Genomic DNA, 22038 nt, shown 5'->3' on the forward strand with positions numbered 1-22038 from the left:
AAAACGACAGCTTTTTCGGATAATCTGCTTCCATACTCTCCCGTATGTACTTTTTAAATGTAATGAAGGTTTGTGCTTCCACTACCCTTTCATGCAGTGAGTTTTAGACCCCAACCACACCTCTATTGAATTTTCTTTTCCCTGAATTCCATTGCAATCCTCATAGAGGGATCAGAAGTGGAGAGAGTGAGCAATTTCAAGTTCCTTTGTGTCAAGATCTCTGAGGATCTAACCTGGTCCCAATATATCTAAACAGCTATAAAGGCGATACAGCGGCTATATTTCATTAGGAGTTTGAAGGTATTTGGTTTGTCAGCTAAAACACCCAAAAACCTCTGTAGATGTACTGTGGAGAGCATTCTGACAGGCAACATCACTGTCTGGTATGGTAGGGCTACTGCACAGGACCAAAAGAAGCTACAGAAAGTTGTAAACTTAGTCAGCTCCATCTTGGGTACTAGCCTCATAGCATCCAAGACATCTTCAAGGAGCGGTACCTCAGAAAAGCAGCGTCCATTATTAAGGACCCCCAGCACCCAGGACAAGCTCTCTTTTCATTGTTACCATCAGGAAGGAGGCACGGAAGCCTGAAGGCACACACTCAGTGATTCAGCAACAGCCTCTTCCCCTCTGCCATCTGATTCTTAAATGGACATTGAACCTATGAACACTAACTCACTTTTTAAAAATATTTGTTCTTGCACTATTTTATTCTATTTAATATACACTATATATACTTACTGTAATTGAGTTATTTATTTATTCTATGTTATTACATATTGCATTATACTGCTGCTGCTATCTTAACAAATTTCATGGCACATGTCGGTGATAATAAACCTGATTCTGATTCTAATTCCTACACTTAGTTACTGGCCACCAAAGGAAATAGATTCTTCACGTTCACCCAGTCAAGATTTGCCATAATTTTATGAACCTCGATTGTACATCAATTCCTCATCATTGCCAAAAAATCAGGCCCCAACTAGAGTAACACACAGAAAATGCTGGAGGAACTCAGCAGGTCAGGCAGCATCTACAGAGAGGAATAAAGAGACAACATATTAAGCTTTGACTCAACTATTCTGAAGTCCTAGCAACTTCCTCAAACCTCCTCTGTACACTTTCTAACGCCATCATATTTGTGCTGTAATTTGGTGAAGAAAACCATACACTATATAGGTAGTATTCTTTGTGCAATTTGAACATGACCTCCCTGATTTTTTATTCATTTTTCAGTACTTGTTATCAAAAGTAAGGCTACCATTTACTGTGCTTTTCCAAATTGTCCTTGAGAAGATGACAATGAAAGGCCATCTTGAATTGCTACAGCCCATTAAGGTGAAGGAGTGGATATCGATCCAGTGGCGATGAAGGAATGGCTATATATTCGCAGATCGGGAACCTGCAGGAAATGTGTTCCCATGCGCCTGCTACCCTTGTTCTTCTTGGTGGTAAAGGTTGCACAATAGTGGGGTACTGTCAGAGAAGCACATGCAAGCAACTGTAGTGCACTGTGTAGATGGTACGCTTTGCAACCATTATGTGTGATGGAGAGAAAGACCATTCGGGGTTGTTAATGCAACCAGGTTGCTTTGCCTATGAAACTTTGTGGCTTACTTCATAAAGGCATTTATCCCAAATACACTCTTAGCCATTTATTTACCTGTCATGCCAATTGCAAATTTCCAACATCCTACTGTTCCTATACACATCTATTTGTGTATTCATTCGTCTTCTTTATCTTCCTCAAAAGCATATCTCGCAAAGTTTACTGGCCAAGTTGTGTCATCCAAACTGCATTACTAACGCCTATGGGCATTAAATGATCACAGATTTGGGTCGCAGCATCTTCACGGCCAACTCTGTAGCTCATTGAAGGAGATAAATATTAGCCATGGCTCTTAATCATTCATGGAATTATAGAAAATTATCAAAGGACCACTTTACCCAAAGTTCATGCAACCAAAACCAAGAGCCATTTAAACTAATCCCACCTCTACTTGCCTGTTTGTCCTTCAACACCGTCAGGTGACGTAGAATAAACCATGAGGTAACAATGGTTGAGTTTTTATTGCCACTTAACACCAATATGCCATTCTCCCAAACAATAAACCTACCTGACTATTTAAAATATTTAAGTCAAAATACTATAACTTCAGAATTCTCCTTGTTTAATCATAACCAAGGAAGCATCCATAATTTCATTGTTTAAATGTATTCAACTCCAAAAACACTAGGTTGTCGGTGTGTAAATAAGGCTCACTTGTTATTCATAATAACAATTTTGAATTTGTGGTCTTTTATGGGATTCCAGTATATTTCTGCATTACCTTTGATTTTTAATTTCTTCAGTTGCATGCTGAAACATGCTGGTTGTGCTTTCCATGGTTTCCAGCTCGGCTTTCGTCTTATCCTTTATTTGCTCTGTTCTCAGGGTTCGCAACTTCCTCTTGGTGCTGATTTCCACTTTCATACCACCAATTAGGTTCAGCAAACCATTCCTCGCCTGCGAAGCAGCTTCCTTTTTTTCTGCATTTTCCTGCGGTTCTGGCGCCGTAACCTGCTGTACTTCATTATCGTTTTTCAGCCTGGCAGAACCAGTAAAGATGGGCCTTTGGCCTGTTCCAGTCAGCAAGCACAAACTGAAGAGATAGAATAAATACAACCAGATTCATCAGAACAAAGGAGAAGTCATTCCTTTATTAACACAACCTATTCTCTTTTTTCTCAGCCACACCATCATTGGTTTCCCTTAACACAGCTGCACTGTATCACACGCAAAAGAAGTCATTAAAAAATCACGTTTAAGTTGCACAATAAAATCTCCAGCTGGTCAAGTTCCCTTTTTTCGACCCACTTTAAAATGTGACTCCTTTTTTTAAATCTCACTTTAAAATACCATATAAAAATATAAAAGAACAAAGTAATTAGAAAATATTTCAAATGTGCTGTAGGGTTCAAAGCACAATAATCCAGTTTGATGCTTTGGCGTAACACTGAGGGAAATGGCATTACTGAAAGCAGGATCAATCAGACTTGATATCAAGTCTGCCCATTTGACAATTCAGGTGTACACTGGAAATCCCATGCCTCTCCGGTATATGAAAAGGACAATAATATCAGCAAAGTGTCTTGGTCTGCAAAGTGTGCAAATACAGAGGATGAAAGCTTAAAATGAAAGACTGAAAATGCTAGAAATTATATGCAATACTTTTTAAAAAGGAAATCCTTCACATCAATAGTCTGCTCACCATCTGATATTAGATATGATCATCATTATCCCTCATTTTAAGGTAGTTGCTTCTGTAAAAGAAGCAACTTTTTACTTTTTACTATTTACTTTTCAACAAATGTTAACTGTTAATTTTTAAGAGGTGTTAGTGTGTATTTGTCTAAAATAGGAATGCATTCATTAGCCTATCCTTAGTTTTTGCAATCTAAGCTTTCCTGAACTTTTGCAGAAATGGTATTCCACAGTAATATTGAAATTTCATCCGGTATACTGATATTTACATATGATACTTGCACCTTCATTGTGGTAAAATGTCCCAAGGTACTTTACGAGAATATTGTCATACAAAATTTGACACTGAGTCATGAGAAACATTAGTACCAGAACAATCTTCAAAAGCATCCCTTAAAGGTACAGGTGCAGAAACAACTAGGAAAGAAAATTTGTAGGTGATAGTAAAAGGTACAACTACAAACACTGGGGCAAAGAAAACTGTATGAACAAACGACCAAAATTAGCAAATTTGAATTATGGGAGAATTGTAGACTGGAGGTTGCAAATAGTGCGAAAATGTTCTTGTTTTGTTTGACTTGAAGCTAATCCACGTCTACCAGCAGAGAGCAGATGATTGAATGCAATGTGATGAGGGATTTTAAATGAGCTGATGCTTACAGAATGGAAGATAACTAGCAAGCACTGTGTGGGAGTGGGTAAGTCTTGAGGAAGCAACAGCAGAGTTTCTCAAAAGATGAACTGAGTCAGATGCAGTGACAGATATTTTGGAGCTGGAGGTGGATTGTCATCGTAATGAAGAGGGATATGGGAATTGTAACTAAAATTACTATGGCTTGACATAATGTGGTTCAGCTTCAGACTGTAGCCAGGATGGCAGAATTAGCAGCTGGCTGACCAGAAATGAGAAACAGAGGGACTCTACAGTACAAGCACATGGCAGCCTGAAAGTGGAGTCACAGGTAAACAGGGTGGTGAAGGTGGCTTTTGGCATGCTGGCCTTCATAAGTCAGGGCACTGAGTGTAAAAGTTGGGAGGTCACAGTGCGGTTGTACAGGATGCTGGTACAACCACACTTGGAGTATGGTGTTCAGTTTTGGTCACCCTGCAAGAGGAATAACATTATTAAACTGGTAAGAGTGCAGAAAAGATTTACCAAATGATGTCAGGACCTGAGGTGCTGAGTTATAGGATATTGGACAGGCCAGGACTTTATTCCTTAGAACATAAGAAACTGAGTGGTGATCTTATAGAGATGTATAAAATTAAGACAGGCATAAATAGGGTGAACACACTCAAGTCTTTTTCCACAGATTTGGGAATCAAAAACTAAAAGGGCAAAGATTTAAGGTTCGAGTGGAACTGGAAGGGTGATATTTTTCCACAAAGGGTGGTACCAATGTAGAATCAGCTGCCAGAGGCTAAGGAAGATACAATAACAACTTTAAAAAGACAGTTTGACAAGTGCATGGATTGGATAAGTTTGGAAGGTTATGAGCCTAACATTAGCAAGTAAGTCCTGCCGAAGGGTTTCGGCCCAAAACGTCAAGATCACAAGACAAAGGAGCAGAAGTAGGCCGAGTCTGCTCCGCCGCTCTACCATGAGCTAAACTATTCTCCCATCTAGTTCCAATATCCGGCTTTTTCCCCATATCCCTTGATACCCTGACTAATTAGATACCTGTCAATCTCCTCCTTAAAAACCCTCAATGATTGGGCCTCCACAGCTGTATGTGGCAACGAATTCCATAAATCCACGACCCTCTGGCTGAAAAAATTTCTCATCTCTGTTTTAAATAGATACCATCTAATTCTAAGACTGTGACCTCTTGTCCTGGACTCACCCACCAAGGGAGACAGCCTTTCCACATCTACTCTGTCCAACCCTTTCAACATTCGAAATGTTTCTATGAGATCCCCTCTCATTCTTCTATACTCTAATGAATACAATCCAAGAGCCGACAAACGCTCCTCATATGTTAGTCCCCGCATTCCAGGAATCATCCTCGTGAATCTTCTCTGAACTCTCTCCAACATCAGCACATCCTTTCTAAGACAGGGAGCCCAAAACTGCACACAGTATTCCAAATGGGGTCTCACCAGTGCCCCATAGAGCCTCATCAACACCTCCTTACTCTTATACACTATTCCTCTTGAAATGAATGCCCACATCGCATTTGCTTTCCTTACTGCCAATCCAACCTGGTGGTTAACCTTTAGGGTATCCTGCATGAGGACCCCCAAGTCCCTTTGTACTTCCGATTTTTGAATTTTCTCCCCATCTAAATAATAATCTGCCCAATTGTTTCTTCTTCCAAAATGTACATTTCTCAACATTGTTATCTCATCTGTCATTTCTTTGCCCACTCTCCTAAACTGACCAAGTCTCTCTGCAACCTTTCCTATTTCTTCAACACTTCCTGCTCCTCCACCTATCTTGGTGTCATCCACAAATTTAGCCACAAAACCATTTAATCCATAATCTAAATCATCGATATACAGTGTAAAAAGAAGAGGCCCCAACACAGACCCCTGCGGAACACCACTAGTAACCGGCAACCAACCAGAATAGGATCCCTGTATTCCCACTCTTTGCTTTCTGCCTATCAGCCAATGCTCCACCCAATCCAATATACTTCCTGTAATTCCATCGGTCCTCATCTTATTAAGCAGCCTCTTATACGGCACCTTATCAAAGGCCTTTTGAAAATCCAAATACACAACATCCACAGCCTCTCCTTTGTCAATCTTATTCAAGATTACCTCAAAAAATTCCAATAGGTTGGTGAGGCAGGATCTTCCCTTCATGAAACCTGTTTATCTAGATAAAATTTGGACCTATTTTGTCATGCACCTCAAGGTAATTCATAACCTCATCCTCGAGAATCGACTCCAATAATTTCCCAACTACCGATGTCAGACTAATAGGTCTGTAATTTTCTTTTTGCTGCCTCCCCCCTTTCTTAAACAACGGAACTACATTTGTGACCTTCCAGTCCTCTGGAGCCATGGCAGAGTCTACTGATTACTGGAAGATTATTTCCAATGCCTCCACAATCTCCAAAGCCACCTCCTTCAGAACCCGTGGATGCACTTCATCTGGTCTGGGAGACTTATCTATCCTTAGTCCATTTAGCTTCTCAAGCACTTTCTCTCTAGTAATCTAGACTGTACCTAATTCTATTCCCTGAGACCTCTGGCTATCAGGTATGTTGCTAATGTCTTCCACTGTGAAGACTGATGCAAAATACTCATTTAGTTCCTCTGCCATCTCTTTGTTACCCATTATAATTTCTCCAGCATCCTTTTCAATAGGTCCTATATCTACCCGTGTCACTCTTTTACTCTTCATATATTTAAAAATACTCTGTGTCCTTTTTTTGTTAATTGCCAATTTCCTTTCATAATTCATCTTTTCTTTCCTAATGACTTTCTTAGCTTCCTTCTGTAAATTTTTAAAATTTGTCCAGTCCTCAGTTTTCTCACTAATTTTTGCTTCCTTGCACGCTGCCTCTTTTGCTTTTATTTTAGCCTTAACTTCTTCTCTCGTTAGCCACATTTGTGTCATTTTTCCTTTTATGATTTTCTTTTTTCTTGGAATATATTTTTCCTGCACTTTCCTTATTTCTTGTAGGAATTTCATCCAATTCTGCTCTACTGTCCCTCCATTTAGCTTACTTTTCCAATCAACTCAATGGAGGGACAGTAGATACCACTCATATGAGAGATATGAGTGGTATCTCTCATACCACTGTAATTTTCTTTGTTCCACTGAAATATTGATACACCTGATACCAGCTTCTCGTTTTCAAATTTGAAACTGAACTCAATCATATTATGATCACTACTTCCAAGGGGTTCCATTACCTCTAGTTCCCTAATTGCCTCCGGTTCATTACACAGTACCCAATCCAAAACAGCCGATCCCCTGGTGGGCTTATGGACAAGCTGCTCCAGAAAGCCATCCCGTAGGCATTCTACAAACTCCCTCTCCTGAGTTCCAGTACCTTCCTGACTTTCTCAATTCACTTTCATATTAAAATCTCCCATAATTATCTTGACATTTTATCTAGATAAATATCTTGACATCAACTGTACTTTTTCCCATAGATGCTGCCTGGCCTGCTGAGTTCCTCCAGCATTTTGTGTGTGTTGCTTGGATTTCCAGCATCTGCAGATTTTTTCCTGTCTACGAGCAAATGGGACTAACTTAAATGAGGCATCCTTGTCGACATGGACCATTTGGGTCAAAGAGACTGTTTTCACTCTGTAATACTCTATGTCATATAGTTTGGTATAAGAGAAGCAACTAGCAACCATGGGCCCAACATTGGTATCACTTTCCCATTTACAATAACTGTGTCCAAAAGAACTGATGTGACAAATGTCTGGGGAACATCTTAGATTACTACATGGTGGGGTGGGGAGAGTGTTTACAGAAAAGGCAGCCATTAACACTGTTCTGTTTTGGATCTTCCATGGAAGCTGGTGCAGATGCTTTATCCGAGCAAGCTGATCACATCAATGAACATGATGAAAAACAGCACTTGCTGAAGATGTCCCAGTCTCTCATGAATATATAACGAATCCAATCCATTACTGACCATTGGTGACCCTCCATTCCAGTCGCCTGAGCACCCTGCAATTAAAGGATGGCCAAATCCTTGTGTTTGATTGCCGTTTTCCCCGCTCTTCTGTGATACAAATGCTGGTCCGTTCATCAGCTTTAGCCCAAATCTCATCCTTTACTCATTCCTTCTCCCTCCCATCGCTTCCACCACCCCCACCATTTCCTTCTCATTACACCTCTTGTTCCTCTCCCTTTCCCGGCCCCTCCTCGCTTCTTCTTATCCATCTTCCCCGTCATCTCCACGCCCACGTCCTCTCCCACTCCCAAACTCATTCCGTCACTCCCCACCACCCCTCCCCGCAACACCTCACCCGCAGCCCTGTCGCCGAGCTGCCCCACGTTTCAGCACCAACACCACCGCTCTCTGCATCGCTGTAACTCCGGAGGCAACCGGTCGCAGCACCGACTTGTGCACCGCTGCTACCGCTTCCCCCGGACAACAATCATCCACACGGTGATTCCGGCTTCGCGGCTCATCACCTCAGCCTCAAATGATCAAAGTCAATGCTCTTCTTCCTACAACCAAAAAGAACCTTGTAGAAATAGAATTATTATTTCTCTGTTTTGGCATGCTATGATAAAATTAAGCCTCAGCATAGAATTGTTTTATTTGAATAAATAATGTGATTTAAGTGAATGGACAGAATGGCAAATTGAAATTCATTCTTCTACTCAAGATTGCCAATTCAATTCTGATGTATTCTTGATTGTGCTAAGCTTGATTATGCTACATTTAGCCATGATAATTCTGCTTCATATTCATCTGCATGACATTTCTCCACTGCTGTGTTGTTTTCTGTATGAGTGTCACTCTCTTCCCCGATTTTCTCTCAAACCAGACCAATCTGAGATTTCCGCTGGTTTCAATGAATCTCTTTTCAGAGAAAATTGGTTTCAGGTGTCTCTTTCCTAGGTTTCCCAAGCTCCCAGTTATTTTGGTTTCATAGATTAATCGCTGATTTCAGCCTTCACCCAAAATTCGGAGAAGTAATTATAGAGACCACAAAGTTTCAAACACTCTGGGTTTTGGAAAACCCAATATTCACCAACTACCTAATTTCAGAGCACTCCTAAGAGGAGAGACTAAACACTTCAGATCATTTCTCATACGGACATGGGTCAATGATACCAATGCTTTTAATGTACTCATAGACTTTAAGCAAGGTTTTTACCAAAGTTCCATATAGCAAGCTGTTCAAAACAAACAAACAAACAAACAAATAGATAGATAAATAAAGCAAGCTCATCTGGTCTACTGGAGAAATTATTTGCGAATGTATTAAAGTCACAAGTATCAGAGGGTATGACTTAGAAAGTTTACTGTGTGATTTTGAAAGCTGTTAGTGGTGGGGTTCTACAGGGTTTATTACTTGGCCAATTGGTTTCAATAGGTACATTTAATGTCAGAGAACTGTATACAATATACATCCTGAAAATCCTTTTTCATTGCAAACATCCTTGAAAGCAGAGGAGTGCCCTAAAGGATGAATGGCAGTTAAACGTTAAAACCCCCACCCCCCCCCCAGCTCCCCCTCCCATGCACAAGCAGCAGCGAGGCAACAATATAGATTGAAATGTAAGGGGCATGGTAAAGAAGTTTACAGAAGATACAGAAATTAGCCATATGGATGAGGAAAGTTTTAGACTGCAGGAAGATGTTGGTGTCTAGTCGATTGCTGACCTATCAGCATATCTTTGGGATGCCTGAAGTAAGTGGGAGCACCTGGCAGAAATCCATGCAGTCGCATGCACCTCCTTACAGACAGTCACTGGTAAATGAAATTCAATTCAATGCAGAGTATGTGAGGTGAGGTGCAATCAAAACAGAAAATGCTGGAACAACTCAGCACACTTCAGAAGGCTCCTGTAGAGAGAAATGTTGGAAATATCATTGGAAATGTTTTCTAAATTTTCACAGTTGTGGAGAAACGTCAACACTATAAAATGCTAACTCAGTCTCCTCAGGGCACACAGCCTCTGTGTTGGTGCTCCACTCAAGTCTGTCATCCAGGTGCACCTCCAGGTACTTGTAGGTCCTCACCACATCCACGTCCTCACCATCAGTAATAACAGGGAGCAGTGCAAACTTAGTCTTCCTCAGTCGTCCATCACCATCTCCTTTGCTTTACTGATGCTGAGCTGCAGATGATTTAGCCTGCACCATTTGATAAAGTCCTCCACCAGGGCCCAGTATTCATCCTCCCGTTCTCCCTTTGTACATCCAACTGTGGCTGAGTCATCCGAGTTTCTGCAGATGACATGACTCAGTGTTGTATGTAAAATCCAAGGTATACAGGGTAAACAGGAAGGGAGCCAATACAGTCCCCTGTGGGGCCCCAGTGCTGCTTATAGCCATATCAGAGACACAGCTCTAAAGCTGCACAAACTGTGGTCTGCCAGTCAGGTTGTCCATTACCCAGGACACAATGGAAGTGTCAACCCGTATTGAACAGAGCTTTCCCCCAGCAATGAGGGCTGGTTGGTATTGAGGGCACTTGAGAAAAAAAACAAAAACCATGATCTTCACAGTACTGCCCTGTTTATCCAAATAGGAGTAGCCTCTGTTCAGCAGGCAGATGACAGCATCGTCAACTCCAATGTGCTCCTGCGAGGGATCGAGGGCTGATCTGATCAGGTGTCGGAAGTGAGTCAGGACCAGCCTCTCTGGGGTCTTCAAGACGTGTGAGATCAGGGCCACTAGATGGTAGTCATTTGATACTTCCGGTCGGCCCTTCTTGGGTAGTGGGACCACACATGATGTTTTCCACACAGTCTGAGACTCAGATTGAAAACGCGCTGGAGAACTCCACACAGCTGCTCAGCATGCTCCTTCAGGACCGTCCGGTCCCAAAGATTTGCCGTGTTCTGAATTTTCCCAGAGCCCTTCTCACCTGCTCAGTGAGTCCATGATGACTGGGGAGTTGGTGGAAGGTGGGGGCTGGGGGAGGTGAAGATCGGTATGTGGAGGTGTGGATGGTAGATGCAGGGCAAGGAGGGGACGTAGACAGCGGTAGCCTGTGTTTTTAATCCACATGTTGAAGTGGAGGGGGAATGAGGAAGAAGGGGAGACATTGGTGCTGAGGGAGCATTGGGTGCCTCCGCACCTGGACTGGTGTGCTGAGGGTGTGTGAACAGGAGGGCAACTATCAAGCCTATTGAATAAGATGATTTATGTGGTCGAACACTAAGCCAGAATGGGACCAACATCCTTGCAAGGATAGTGCTGTCTGGAGAGATTTAAACTGAGATGGCAAGTTAATGGTGCTTCACAGTAGACATTCAGAGAGGTAGAGTCACCTAGAGGAAAAAAAGATGGCAAGTTCAGTGGACAGAGCAGGTGGGCAAATGCATATGAGAAGAATATAAATGCAAGGCGTTTAGCTAGTAAGGTGAATTGAAAGCTTTAATTATCAAGTGGGACTATGATATCATTGCTGTCACTGAGACATCGTTGAAAGAGGGGTTCTCATGTTCTTAATATTTATTGCTTTCTTACTTATAACTACATTTTTCTTTTCATTTTGTTGTGTTTCGCACATTGATTGCTTTTCTGTCTTGTTAACTGTGGCTTTTCATTGATTCTATCGTGTTTCTATGCATTTACTGTAAACGCCCGCGAGAAAATGAATCACAGGGTTGTACAGGGTGACGTATATGAACTCCGACAACAGATTTACTTTAAAGGATTGGCAACTCAGAATCCTAGCTATAGAATTTTCAGGCAGAAAGAGAAGGAAGTAAAAGAAAAAGTGGCTTTGCACGGTTAGTCCAGTAATTATTTTAGTTTAGAGGGAGGAAGCCCTAGACCGCTCTTCAAACAAGGCCATGTACATAGAGATTAGGAGCAAGAAGGTTGTTATCAATTTGTTGGGGGTGAATTACAGAGGTCCAAACTGTCAACAAGAGATGGACAAATAGATACTTAGACAATAGTGGAGAGATGTAATTAAAATACTATCTTGGATTGTTTTAGTGTAGAAGGTTCCGAGGTGTGTCCACAAGAGGCCTTTGGACACATTGCACAGGTAGAGCAGTGAGGGAAGGAGCAGTACTGAAAGCTATCCTGGGGAATGTAGGTCTAAGACAGAGGCAGTGTCAGTGGGGAAGTATTTCGGAGGTAGTAACCATAGCTCTACATATTTCATCGTGGTTATGGAAAAAGGGATGGACCAGGAATAAAGTTCTGAAATTGAAGGAGTGCCAAATTCATTAATTGAAGACTGGCAAGTGTAATAGAAACATAGAAAACCTACAGCACAATACAGGCCCTTCGGCCCACAAAACTGTGCCGAACATGCAGACTGGGAGCATCAATTATAAAGAACATCTAAGAAAGACTGATTTTGTTAATGATGCCCACATCCTGGTGAAAACAAAATCACCATTTCCTTGGCATTGGCTCACAGGATCAGATTGATTATGCTGGAAATGTAAATAACATTAGTTAGACTGCACGTTTGTCCGGTTGACTGCTCAGATCACTACATCAAAGGAATATATCATATCAGGAGTGAACATGCAAGGGGGATTTGTGAGGATATTGCCAGGACTGGTACATTTTAGCTATATGGAAAGGATCGGAAAGGTTGGGATTGCTTTCTTTGGAACCAAAGATTCAGAGTGGAAACTCAGATGAGATGTATAAAATTATGGTAGATTAAAATAGAGTAACTAATTTCTCTTTGCAGAATGATAATAAATGAGGGTATAGATTTAGGTAACTGGTGGAAGGATTAAATAGGAGGTGATACAGTTTTATTTCTGTCCAGCCATTTATTAGGCTCCAGAACTTATTCCCTGAAAGAGTTATCAAGGAAGAAACCCACACATAAAAGGGATACATACTTAAAGAATAATCACCTGCAAGGTTATGGCATCATGGTAGAAGTGGGACTAAGTTTTTAAACCCCTAACTACTATGAACACAATAGGCCATAGTCTCCATCTTTATCATATATTTTCTGCAATTCTCTCTCATGTTCCAGTAACTCAATTTGCAGAGAATTCTCAAACTACAAACTCGTCAACAAGAAATAGAATTCAGTTTTATTATAATCATCCTAAACATGTAGGGACATTTTTATTAAGTAAAGGGATCACGAACAATAACTTTGCTATCATACTACCCCACTTCATTCCGAGAATTATTTTCTAAGCTGTTTCTGAGCCAGAGTGGGATTTAATCGTGCAACAATCTGATTATAATTTGAGTTGTGTACTTCAGCTTGGGTGTCTCCTTAATCAATCCACAAAGAGAATCAGTAAGAGAATTTTAAATCTTTCAAAAGAGATTAGCACAGAGAGCCACCAACACAACTGCCGGAATATTGTGCTCCATACATCAGTTCTCCTGGAGGAAAAGTAATCAAATAATGAGCATAAATAATTACTATTATCAAGGTATTAAAAGGGGGATTACAATGAATTTTGATTCTGAACACAGTGTTTGCTGAGCATCAATAGATATGGTGCTGATAGACTATGGATCTGGACTTTTGTGAAAGTCTCTGACAGTGGGTTTTTTCACAGATCTAGAAAACAAACAGCATAGTCATTTTTCAGCAAGCTGAAAACACAATACTGCAAATGCTAGGAGACTGAAATAAAGCCAGCAAATGTTGGAAATACTTAGCAGGTTAGACAGCATCCATGGTAACCGAAGCAGAGCCGACATTTCAGGACTGAGACCCTTCAACAGAACCTGAAACGTTAACTCTGTTTCTCTGTCCACAAACACAGCCTGATCTACAGAGTCTTTCCAAAACTTGCTCTTTCATTTCAGTTTTCTAGCATCAGCAGTTTGGTTTAGATTTTAAAAGTTTAACAAAAGGTCATCAGATTGAAATGCCAACTGTTTCAATTTGTTGTGTATTTCTAACATCTTCTGTTTTAATTTATCAGAGTCAGAATCAGATTTATTATCACTGGCATATATTGTGATATTTGGTAACTTAGCAGCAGCAGTTCAGTGCAATACATAATATAGAAGAAGACAAATAAATAATAAATAAATAAATAAATAAATAAACCAATTACAGTATATGTATATTGAATAGGTTATAAATTTTGCAAAAACAAAAATATATATTTAAAAAGTGAGGTACTGTTCACAGGTTCAATGTCCATTTAGGAATCAGATGGCAGAGGGGAAGAAGCTGTTCCTGAATCACTGAGTGTGTGCCTTCAGGCTTCTGTATCTCCTACCTGATGGTAACAGTGAGAAAAGGGCATGCCCTGGGTGCTGGAGGTCCTTAATAATGGACGCTGCCTTTCTGAGAGACTGCTCCTTGAAGATGTCCTGGGTATTTTGTAGGCTAGTACCCAAGGTGAAGCTGACTAGATTTACAACCCTCTGCAGCTTCTTTCAGTCATGAGCAGTAGCTCCCCCCACAATGCCAGACAGTGATGCAGCCTGTCAGAATGCTCTCCATGATACTATATAAGTTTTTGTGTGTTCTTGTTGACATACCAAATCACTTCAAACTCCTAATGAAGTATAGTCGTTGCCTTGCCCCCTTTATAACTGCATCAATACATTGGGACCAGGTTAGATCCTCAGAGATCTTGACACCCAGGAACTTAAAACTGCTCACTCTCTCCACTTCTGATCCCTCTATGGGGATTGGTATGTGTTCCTTCGTCTTACCCTTCCTGAAGTCCACAATCAGCTCTTTCGTCTTACTGACGTTGAGTGCAAGGTTGTTGCTGCGACACCACTCCACTAGTTGGTATATCTCATTCCTGTATGCCCCATCGTCTCCATCTGAGATTCTACCAACAATGGTTGTATCATCAGCAAATTTATAGATGGTATTTGAGCTATGCCTAGCCACACAGTCATGTGTATATAGAGAGTAGAGCAGTGGGCTAAGCACACACCCCTGAGGTGCACCAGTGTTGACCGTCAGCGAGGAGGGAATGTTATCACAATCCACACAGATTGTGGTCTTCCAGTTAGGAAGTCGAGGATCCAATTGCAGAGGGAAGTACAGGGGCCCAGGTTCTGTAACTTTTCAATCAGGATTGTGGGAATGATGGTGTTCAATGCTGAGCTATAGTCGAGGAACAGCATCCTGACAAAGATGTTTGTGTTGTCCAGGTGGTCTAAGGCCATGCAAGGAGCCACTGAGAGGTTGAAAATGCTTGTTGTCTTGTGCACAGTGGGTGTTTGTCTGCCCTGTTGTGTGCAGTCCTTCATTGATTTTTCATGGTTCTTGGATTTACTGAGTATGTCCACAAAAAAATCTCAGGATTGTACATGGTGACATATATGTACTTTGATAATAAACTTACTTTGAAGTTTTACCTAATTGGGATTGATAATATTTGTAGAAGCTGTAATGGACCAGCTCATTTAAACTATTTGGTTAAGGATATCAGTCACTGATCATGCTAGAAAGTGAAAATTTAGAACTTAAACAGAAAGAGAGACTGGGTTCCTCCAGATTACTAAAGATCTTAATGAACTTAACCTTTCCAACACTTCTGCCTCTTAAAGAGGCTGTTGCGTATAAACATTAATCGGACTGAACCCACCACTGGCTGCAGCAGGATCAAATTTCATCTTCCCACTTTTTATCTTCATTTGGATGGACAGCCATAGTATAATCACTTGACAATCTAGATTTTCCAAGTCATTTGTGGGAAGCAATACTGCTTCTGGGTCTTGGTCAATGGTCCTCTCTCAACCTCCATCCAGAGTATCCTACCACAGCCAATACCAGAGAAGTGACCAATATTTGTTCTTCAATATACATCACCAGAGGGAGAAATTTTCTGGCCATTGTTGCATCATTAATTGGGAGAATTGCCCTGAATGGAAACTGGCTCTATGGTTTCCCCGGTTACAACAATGATTATAAATCAGACAATTACTTCCATGGCTGTAATGAACGTTAATTATTTTGAATGGTGATCTACAATTCTAATACTTTATTATCAACATAATTTCATTTAGCTTGTATTCTCAGTTCTTTGAAAGTCCACTTTAATTTTGATACAAGTCTCTCACAGTGGGATTTGTTGTTTTTTTGGATACATAATGTGGTGAACTACATATACCTGTCTGGACTGCTCCTGTGGCTCCTCCCACAGACCCTGCTGACTGCTCCTGTGGCTCCTCCCACAGACCCCTGCTGACTGCTCCTGTGGCTCCTCCCACAGACCCCTGTATAAAGGCGATTGAGGCCTGAGCCCGGCCTCATTCCCCAGGATGTAGTGTTGTTCATTCTTCCAGTCAATAAAAGCCGATACCTCACTTCTTACGTCTCAGAGTGAGTTGTTGATGGTGCATCACATAATGAACTTTGGTTTCCTCTTTTGCCGCCACTGGCCCTTTTCAACTTTGTGTTGTTGTTGTTTCCTGTATTCTTCTTTGCCTTGACCCCTATGGCTATCAATGTTGTTTAGTTTGCTTGTTTTTTCTTTGCTTCAACTTGTAATCCATTTAAAGACATGCTTAATCAGTGCTTAACAGTGATTGGTATCTATTTTTTTCCTGAATGCTCTCTAGAATTTTTTGAAAGCATTTGCTCTCAATTGAAGCTTCAAACTACAACCACTAATCTACTGATTTAAATTTTTGCTTTATTTCCAACTAAATTTACCTTCCTTGTTATTGGCCTGGTTAAAATCCCTTTATAATGATCTTTCCTGGTTCACCATGCAGTTATTCACAGTGTAGTTTTAACCATAATCTGTAGCAAATACATGGAATTATCTTCATTCAGTTTTAATTGCAAACAGATAGGTAGACTAGCTAGCTGGGAATGTTATCCTAATCGTGGTTGGGATGTGGGAATTTAGATTCATAAGGAGTAACCTTTTAATTCCACTTTGAAACAACCATCCTTAAATATTCCCATTCCAACATGTCAGTCCACGTGGAGGCCACTCACAGTTTGGAGGAGCGACATCTCATATTCCATCTGGGTAGCCTCCAATCTGACAGCATGAACATTGATCTCTCCTTCTGGTAATTTCCCCCCTCCTCCGTCTCTCTTTTTCCATTCCCCAATCTGACTGCCCCCCCCCTTCCCCGTCTCCTCTTTTCACCTCTCTCTGGTGCCTGCCCTACTTCCCTGTCTTCCATGGTCCACTCTCCTCTCCTATCAGATGCCTTTGTCTTCAGCCCTTTACTTTTCCTACCTATCACCTCCATTTTTCACTTCATCCCCCTTCCCCACCTGGTTTACCTATCACTTGTACTCCTTCCCTGCACCTACCTAATTCGGCCTTCTTCCCCCTTCCTTCCCATTCCTGATTAAGGCTCTCAGCCCGAAACATCGGCTCTTTGTTCCTCTCCATAGATGCTGCCTGACCTGTGATTCCCTCCAGCATTTTGTGTGTGCTACTTTGGATTTCCAGCATCTGCAGAACCTCTTATGTTTAACCTTAAACAGATCATGGCTGAAATGTAACCTAACTCCACGTACACAGCTTCTCCCTGTCACTTAAAATACATTTGAATTAAAATTGAACAATTTTTAACAATTCGTTTGGTGCACATAAATGAAGGATGAGATGCTGTTCCTGAGCTTGCTTTGCTCTTAAGACTCAACACTTAATGTGACAATTTTAGATTATCAGTCTTTCATTGATCATCAGCATATAATGGTAACTCAGGTTTTCTCTCTCCACAGATGCTGTCTGTCCAGGTGGATTTCCAGCATTCTCTTTTAATTCAGAATTCCAGCAACTGCTGAGTTTTGTTTCTCAGAATTGCAGCATTCCGCCCCCCCCCCCACCCCACTGCCCCATTGTTCTGAAATTTTAATTCTGCTTCTCTTCCATAGATCCTAACTGACTTGCTGAGTGTTCCCGGTATTTCAGATCACCAGCAGTTTATTTTTCATCTCATCTTGTTTCTCTCCTCCATTCATCAGCTTCTCCTCCTGACATATTAACTGCTTTTATCAAACCGCCTTCCTCTCTCTACCAACACCAATTTGTGACATTCATTCCCTCTTGGATCATAACCCCATCAAAGTTTAAAGGTTCAAAATAAATTTTATTATCGAAGTACATATATGTCACCAAAGGAGATTCATTTTCTTGCAATCACTGCTCAGTACAGAACAGAACAAACAGTATAAAAAAACAAACAAATCAATGAAAAGCTATGCACAATGACACATTGTGCAAATACAAAAAGATGTAGATAGATAGATAAGAAAAAAGCTGACAACATGCGATGTAGACTCTTCGAAAGTGAGTCCAAAGGTTGTGTTTAGTGATCAGTTCAGCGTTGTGGTGAGAGAGTATGCCCTTGCTGGTTCAGGAACTTTGATAGATGAAGGTTAGTAAGTGTTCCTGAACCTGGTAGCATGGGACCTAAGTCTCCTGATGGCAGCAGTGAGAAGAGAGCATGGCCTGGATGGTGGGGGTCCTTGGTGATGGATGCTGCTTTCCTGTGGCAAATTGACTTTGTCCTTTCCAACTCTATTATTACTCTGCAACTTAAAACATGCTTTTTTTTTTACATCCTTTCCTAATTCTGATGAAAGGTCAATGACATGAAATGATGACCGTTTCTCTACCTACACTGCTGACTTGTTCAGTATGTCCAGCATTGCATAATTTTACTTCAGATCTCCAACACCTGTAGTTTTGCTGCGTTTGTTAAAATTCTGTGTGTAGTTCAGATGCATCCTTTTTAATAAATGCCAATATTCAAATAGTTCATCAGAAAACAAGATTAACAGGACAACAATCTATCCCTGTCCTCACTTAACTGCTTGCAATAGGCTCATTATCTTGAACAATTCCTTCTCACCAGTTGCTTGCAGGTTTTTCAATCTTATGCACACACACACTCCTGCCTGTCACACTGCTGCCGTTTAGGGCAGCAATGAAGGTTCTCCACCTCTGCCCGTCTTTGGACATCTTCTCAATTGTGCCCTAGGTGTGATTTAGGGTCCTCATTTCTGCCTCTAGAGCACAGCACCAAGTTGTCTTTGCTCTCCAGCGATTCCTCTGCCCTTCAGGGGTCCAATGAAGTGCTGTCTTGATGATGGAATGAGCCTTTCTTTCCATTTCTTGCCCGATCCACCTCCCATGTTTCTTCATGATGATTGTGGTCATGTTCTTTCGATGACAATGAAGGAGTAGGGCGTGGTTGGAGATCTTTCTTGGCCAGAAAATATGGTGGATCATCTGGAGGCTTGCAGTGTGGAATGACGACAGCTTGGCAAGGTCACTCTCCAGCATTCTGACTTGTACGAGAGTGTGGACAGAACACAGCTCAGGTATAGCTTCACCTTGGAGTGGACACTTGTAATATTGAATCAGGTTTGCAGATCTGGCAAGTGAGATAGAAACTGCACTAACTCTGAATAACTTTGAATCATTTATTTACAAACAGTAAAAATTTGACCAAACATTCAGTTACAGACACTACAATGCCGAATACTCGACTGACATACATTCAATAAACACACCTAGTTAAAAATGCATGCAGAGCATACCTTCCTGATGGTCATGTGCACCATTTGCCTTAAACGAAGGGAGAGAACCAGAATCTCACGCACATGCTCTCTATATCCCCAGGGTATTTGAAACTGAACACCAGGCAGCTATCCAATGGGAAAAACAGCTGCAGTTTCTAAACTAACTGTTCTCAACAAAGCAACTGCTGACAATCAGAATAAGGCATGCCCCCCCCCACCCCCACAGGACAATGCTGATCCCCATATGTCACTCATTGATCTGAAGAAGTTTCTTGCTTTGTTGAGTCTGCACTCGATGTCATCTTTGGTCCCACTATCCTGCTGAATAATGCTCCCCAGGAAGGTGAGTCAGCTGGTGCTGGCTAAGTCGACGCCACATGCCTTGATGGAAAAAGGATACTCTACATTGAGGGTCATGGTCTCAGTGTTTCTCTCGCTGACTCTGAGTCCAACCTATTTACCAAAGGGACAAAGGTGCTACGTTTTCTATTGCATATGGTGGTGTGTATACAATGACCTTGTATACAAGGTCATCTGCAAGGTCAAGGTCTTCTAAAGTAGAGAATAGAGTCCACCTAATGCCTCTCTGCTTATCTTTCGTTGTTTACCTCAAACCCAGTCAATATATCACTGACATCACACAGCCTTGTCTGAGTCCTGTCTTGACTTCAAAGCTCAAGTTGCAGTCCCCAACTGTGCAGGTGAAATTAACAAAGAAACTTTGGATAAGCTGGAAAATTTTGGAAGGGATCCTGTACGATCTGAGAATTTGCCAGAGGCTGTCCTTGTGGATGCTATCAAAAGCCTTTATAAAGTCCATAAAATTTACATACAGTTGCCTTTGCCGCTCTGTGCACTGGCTCTATGATGTTACACAGCATGAAGATCTGGTCAACACAGCCTCTGTTTTTCCTGAAGCCAGCTTGCTCCTTCCTCAAGCACACATCAACAGCATCTGTAATCCATAGGGCAATGACTTTGGCGAGAATCTTGCTGGGCACTGACAAAAGTGTGATGCCACGCCAGTTGTTGCAATCACTTAGCGCTCCTTTCTTGGAGATCCTAACAATAACTTCCCTTGTCCAGTCCTTAGGTACTTGTCCCCAATCCCAGATTATAGAAAAACAGTGGTTGCAAGATGGCTGCTGCGACTTTCAGCTCAGCGTTGAACAGTTCGGCTTTCAAATCGTCATATCCTGGTGCCTTGCCGTTCTTTATTGATTTAATCGCAGCAACAATCTCTTCTTTCTTGGGTGGACTTGTGTTGATGTCGAGGTCCTCTGATAGTTCTTATATGTCAAGTTTTTCCTCTGGTGGTGCTCTATTCTGTCCATCGTGCTTCTTGCTCTTTTTCAGTTGTCAAAAGCAGACCGTCCTTATCACTGGATATGGCCTGGAACTTTTCACATACCGATTTTGAAACCTTGTATTTATTTCCCTGATCACTGTGACTGGCTGCTGTTTCAACCTCTACTGCAAGGTCTTCCATGTGGGCTTTCTTATCTTTTCTTACAAGTCTCTTCACTTCTTGATAGCTTCTGTGTAATCAAGCTGAAGTTTCACCTTAATTCATGGTGACTTTGCATCTATTTCTTCTAAGTCTGTCCATGTTTCCTGCTGTATCCATTCTTTGTTCTTCTTTCCAGCTCTGTATCCTAGACTAGCCTCACTGCTCTTTTTGAAGACTGAGGCAATCTGTTTCCGCATTGTGTCCATCTTGTCTGCTGACATATCCTTGACAAGGTCTTGCAAGGCCTGAAATCTGTTCTTCGGCTGAACGGTGAAGACAAGACTCATCGATGTCCTTGAGCCTCTCAACATCAAAGTGTCTTTGTACAAGTGTTCTGGCCAGAGTTTCTCAGCTTGAGTTCCATCACTGCTACAGCAAAGTGATCACCTCCCGTATCTGCTCCTCTTTTCACTTTTACATCCTGCAAGGATCATCTCCATTGATCATCAAATGGTCAGCCTGGTTCTTGCCACGTCCAGTGGTTGAGCACCATGTCAGTTTGTCGATTTCATGGCTCCTTTGACTCTCAATTTCAATTTTAAACCACTTTTAATGGCACTCAATAGAGTAAAACTTACTTTTTTTTCTTTCAGGGCTATCAAAAGAATTGCCTCTGACTAATTAAATTGCTACTTGTAATTCTCTTTAACTTAAAAATAAGGAAAACGATGGAAATGATAATCTAATGACACAGAAATATCTTAACTGAACAAGTACGTTTCAGAAATATCTTGTAATCCAAAATTTGATCGATTTAATAGCCGGGTCAAATTGGAAAGGTTGGACCTGATCATGCCTCCATCGGTATAGGTATCAAGGGCCTATCGAAGTGGCAGACAAATCAAGTTGCTCCCAACTTAGATGACCTTGCAAAGATTCAGGGACTGGTGTTTAAATTGGGAGGCCTGTCTGACAAGTCATCTCTCTCTCTCTCACACACACACAAACTGGAGTGTCTCATCAGTTCAAGTGGCATCACTGGAGGGAAATGGACAGCGATCATTTCAAGTCGAGACTCTGCATCTGGCCCCTTCATCTAGCGTCTTGACCTGAAACAAAATCTGTCAATTTCCCAATGTGGTGAACTACATATACCTGTCTGGACACGCCCCTCTGCTGACTGCTCCTGTGGCTCCTCCCACGGACCCCTGTATAAAGGCGATTGGAGGCACTGCTCCTCCCTCAGTCTCCAGGATGTTGTGTG

The 22038-nt window shown here is 41.5% G+C and overlaps 1 protein-coding gene across 1 annotated transcript in view; it reads right to left on the minus strand.

The window, feature by feature from the left end:
• Window positions 1–8297, minus strand: part of mrps31 (mitochondrial ribosomal protein S31) — a 35841-nt gene extending 27544 nt beyond the window's left edge. The window contains exons 1-2 of the mRNA XM_073043960.1: window positions 8189–8297; window positions 2334–2645 (exon numbers count right to left, since the gene is read on the minus strand). Coding sequence (XP_072900061.1) covers window positions 2334–2645; window positions 8189–8247 — 371 coding nt within the window. The 5' untranslated portion in view covers window positions 8248–8297. The remainder of the gene's footprint in view (window positions 1–2333; window positions 2646–8188) is intronic.
• Window positions 8298–22038: the final 13741 nt, after the last annotated feature.

Source organism: Hemitrygon akajei, chromosome 4 (assembly GCF_048418815.1).
Source record: "Hemitrygon akajei chromosome 4, sHemAka1.3, whole genome shotgun sequence".
NCBI classification, from domain to species: domain Eukaryota; kingdom Metazoa; phylum Chordata; class Chondrichthyes; order Myliobatiformes; family Dasyatidae; genus Hemitrygon; species Hemitrygon akajei.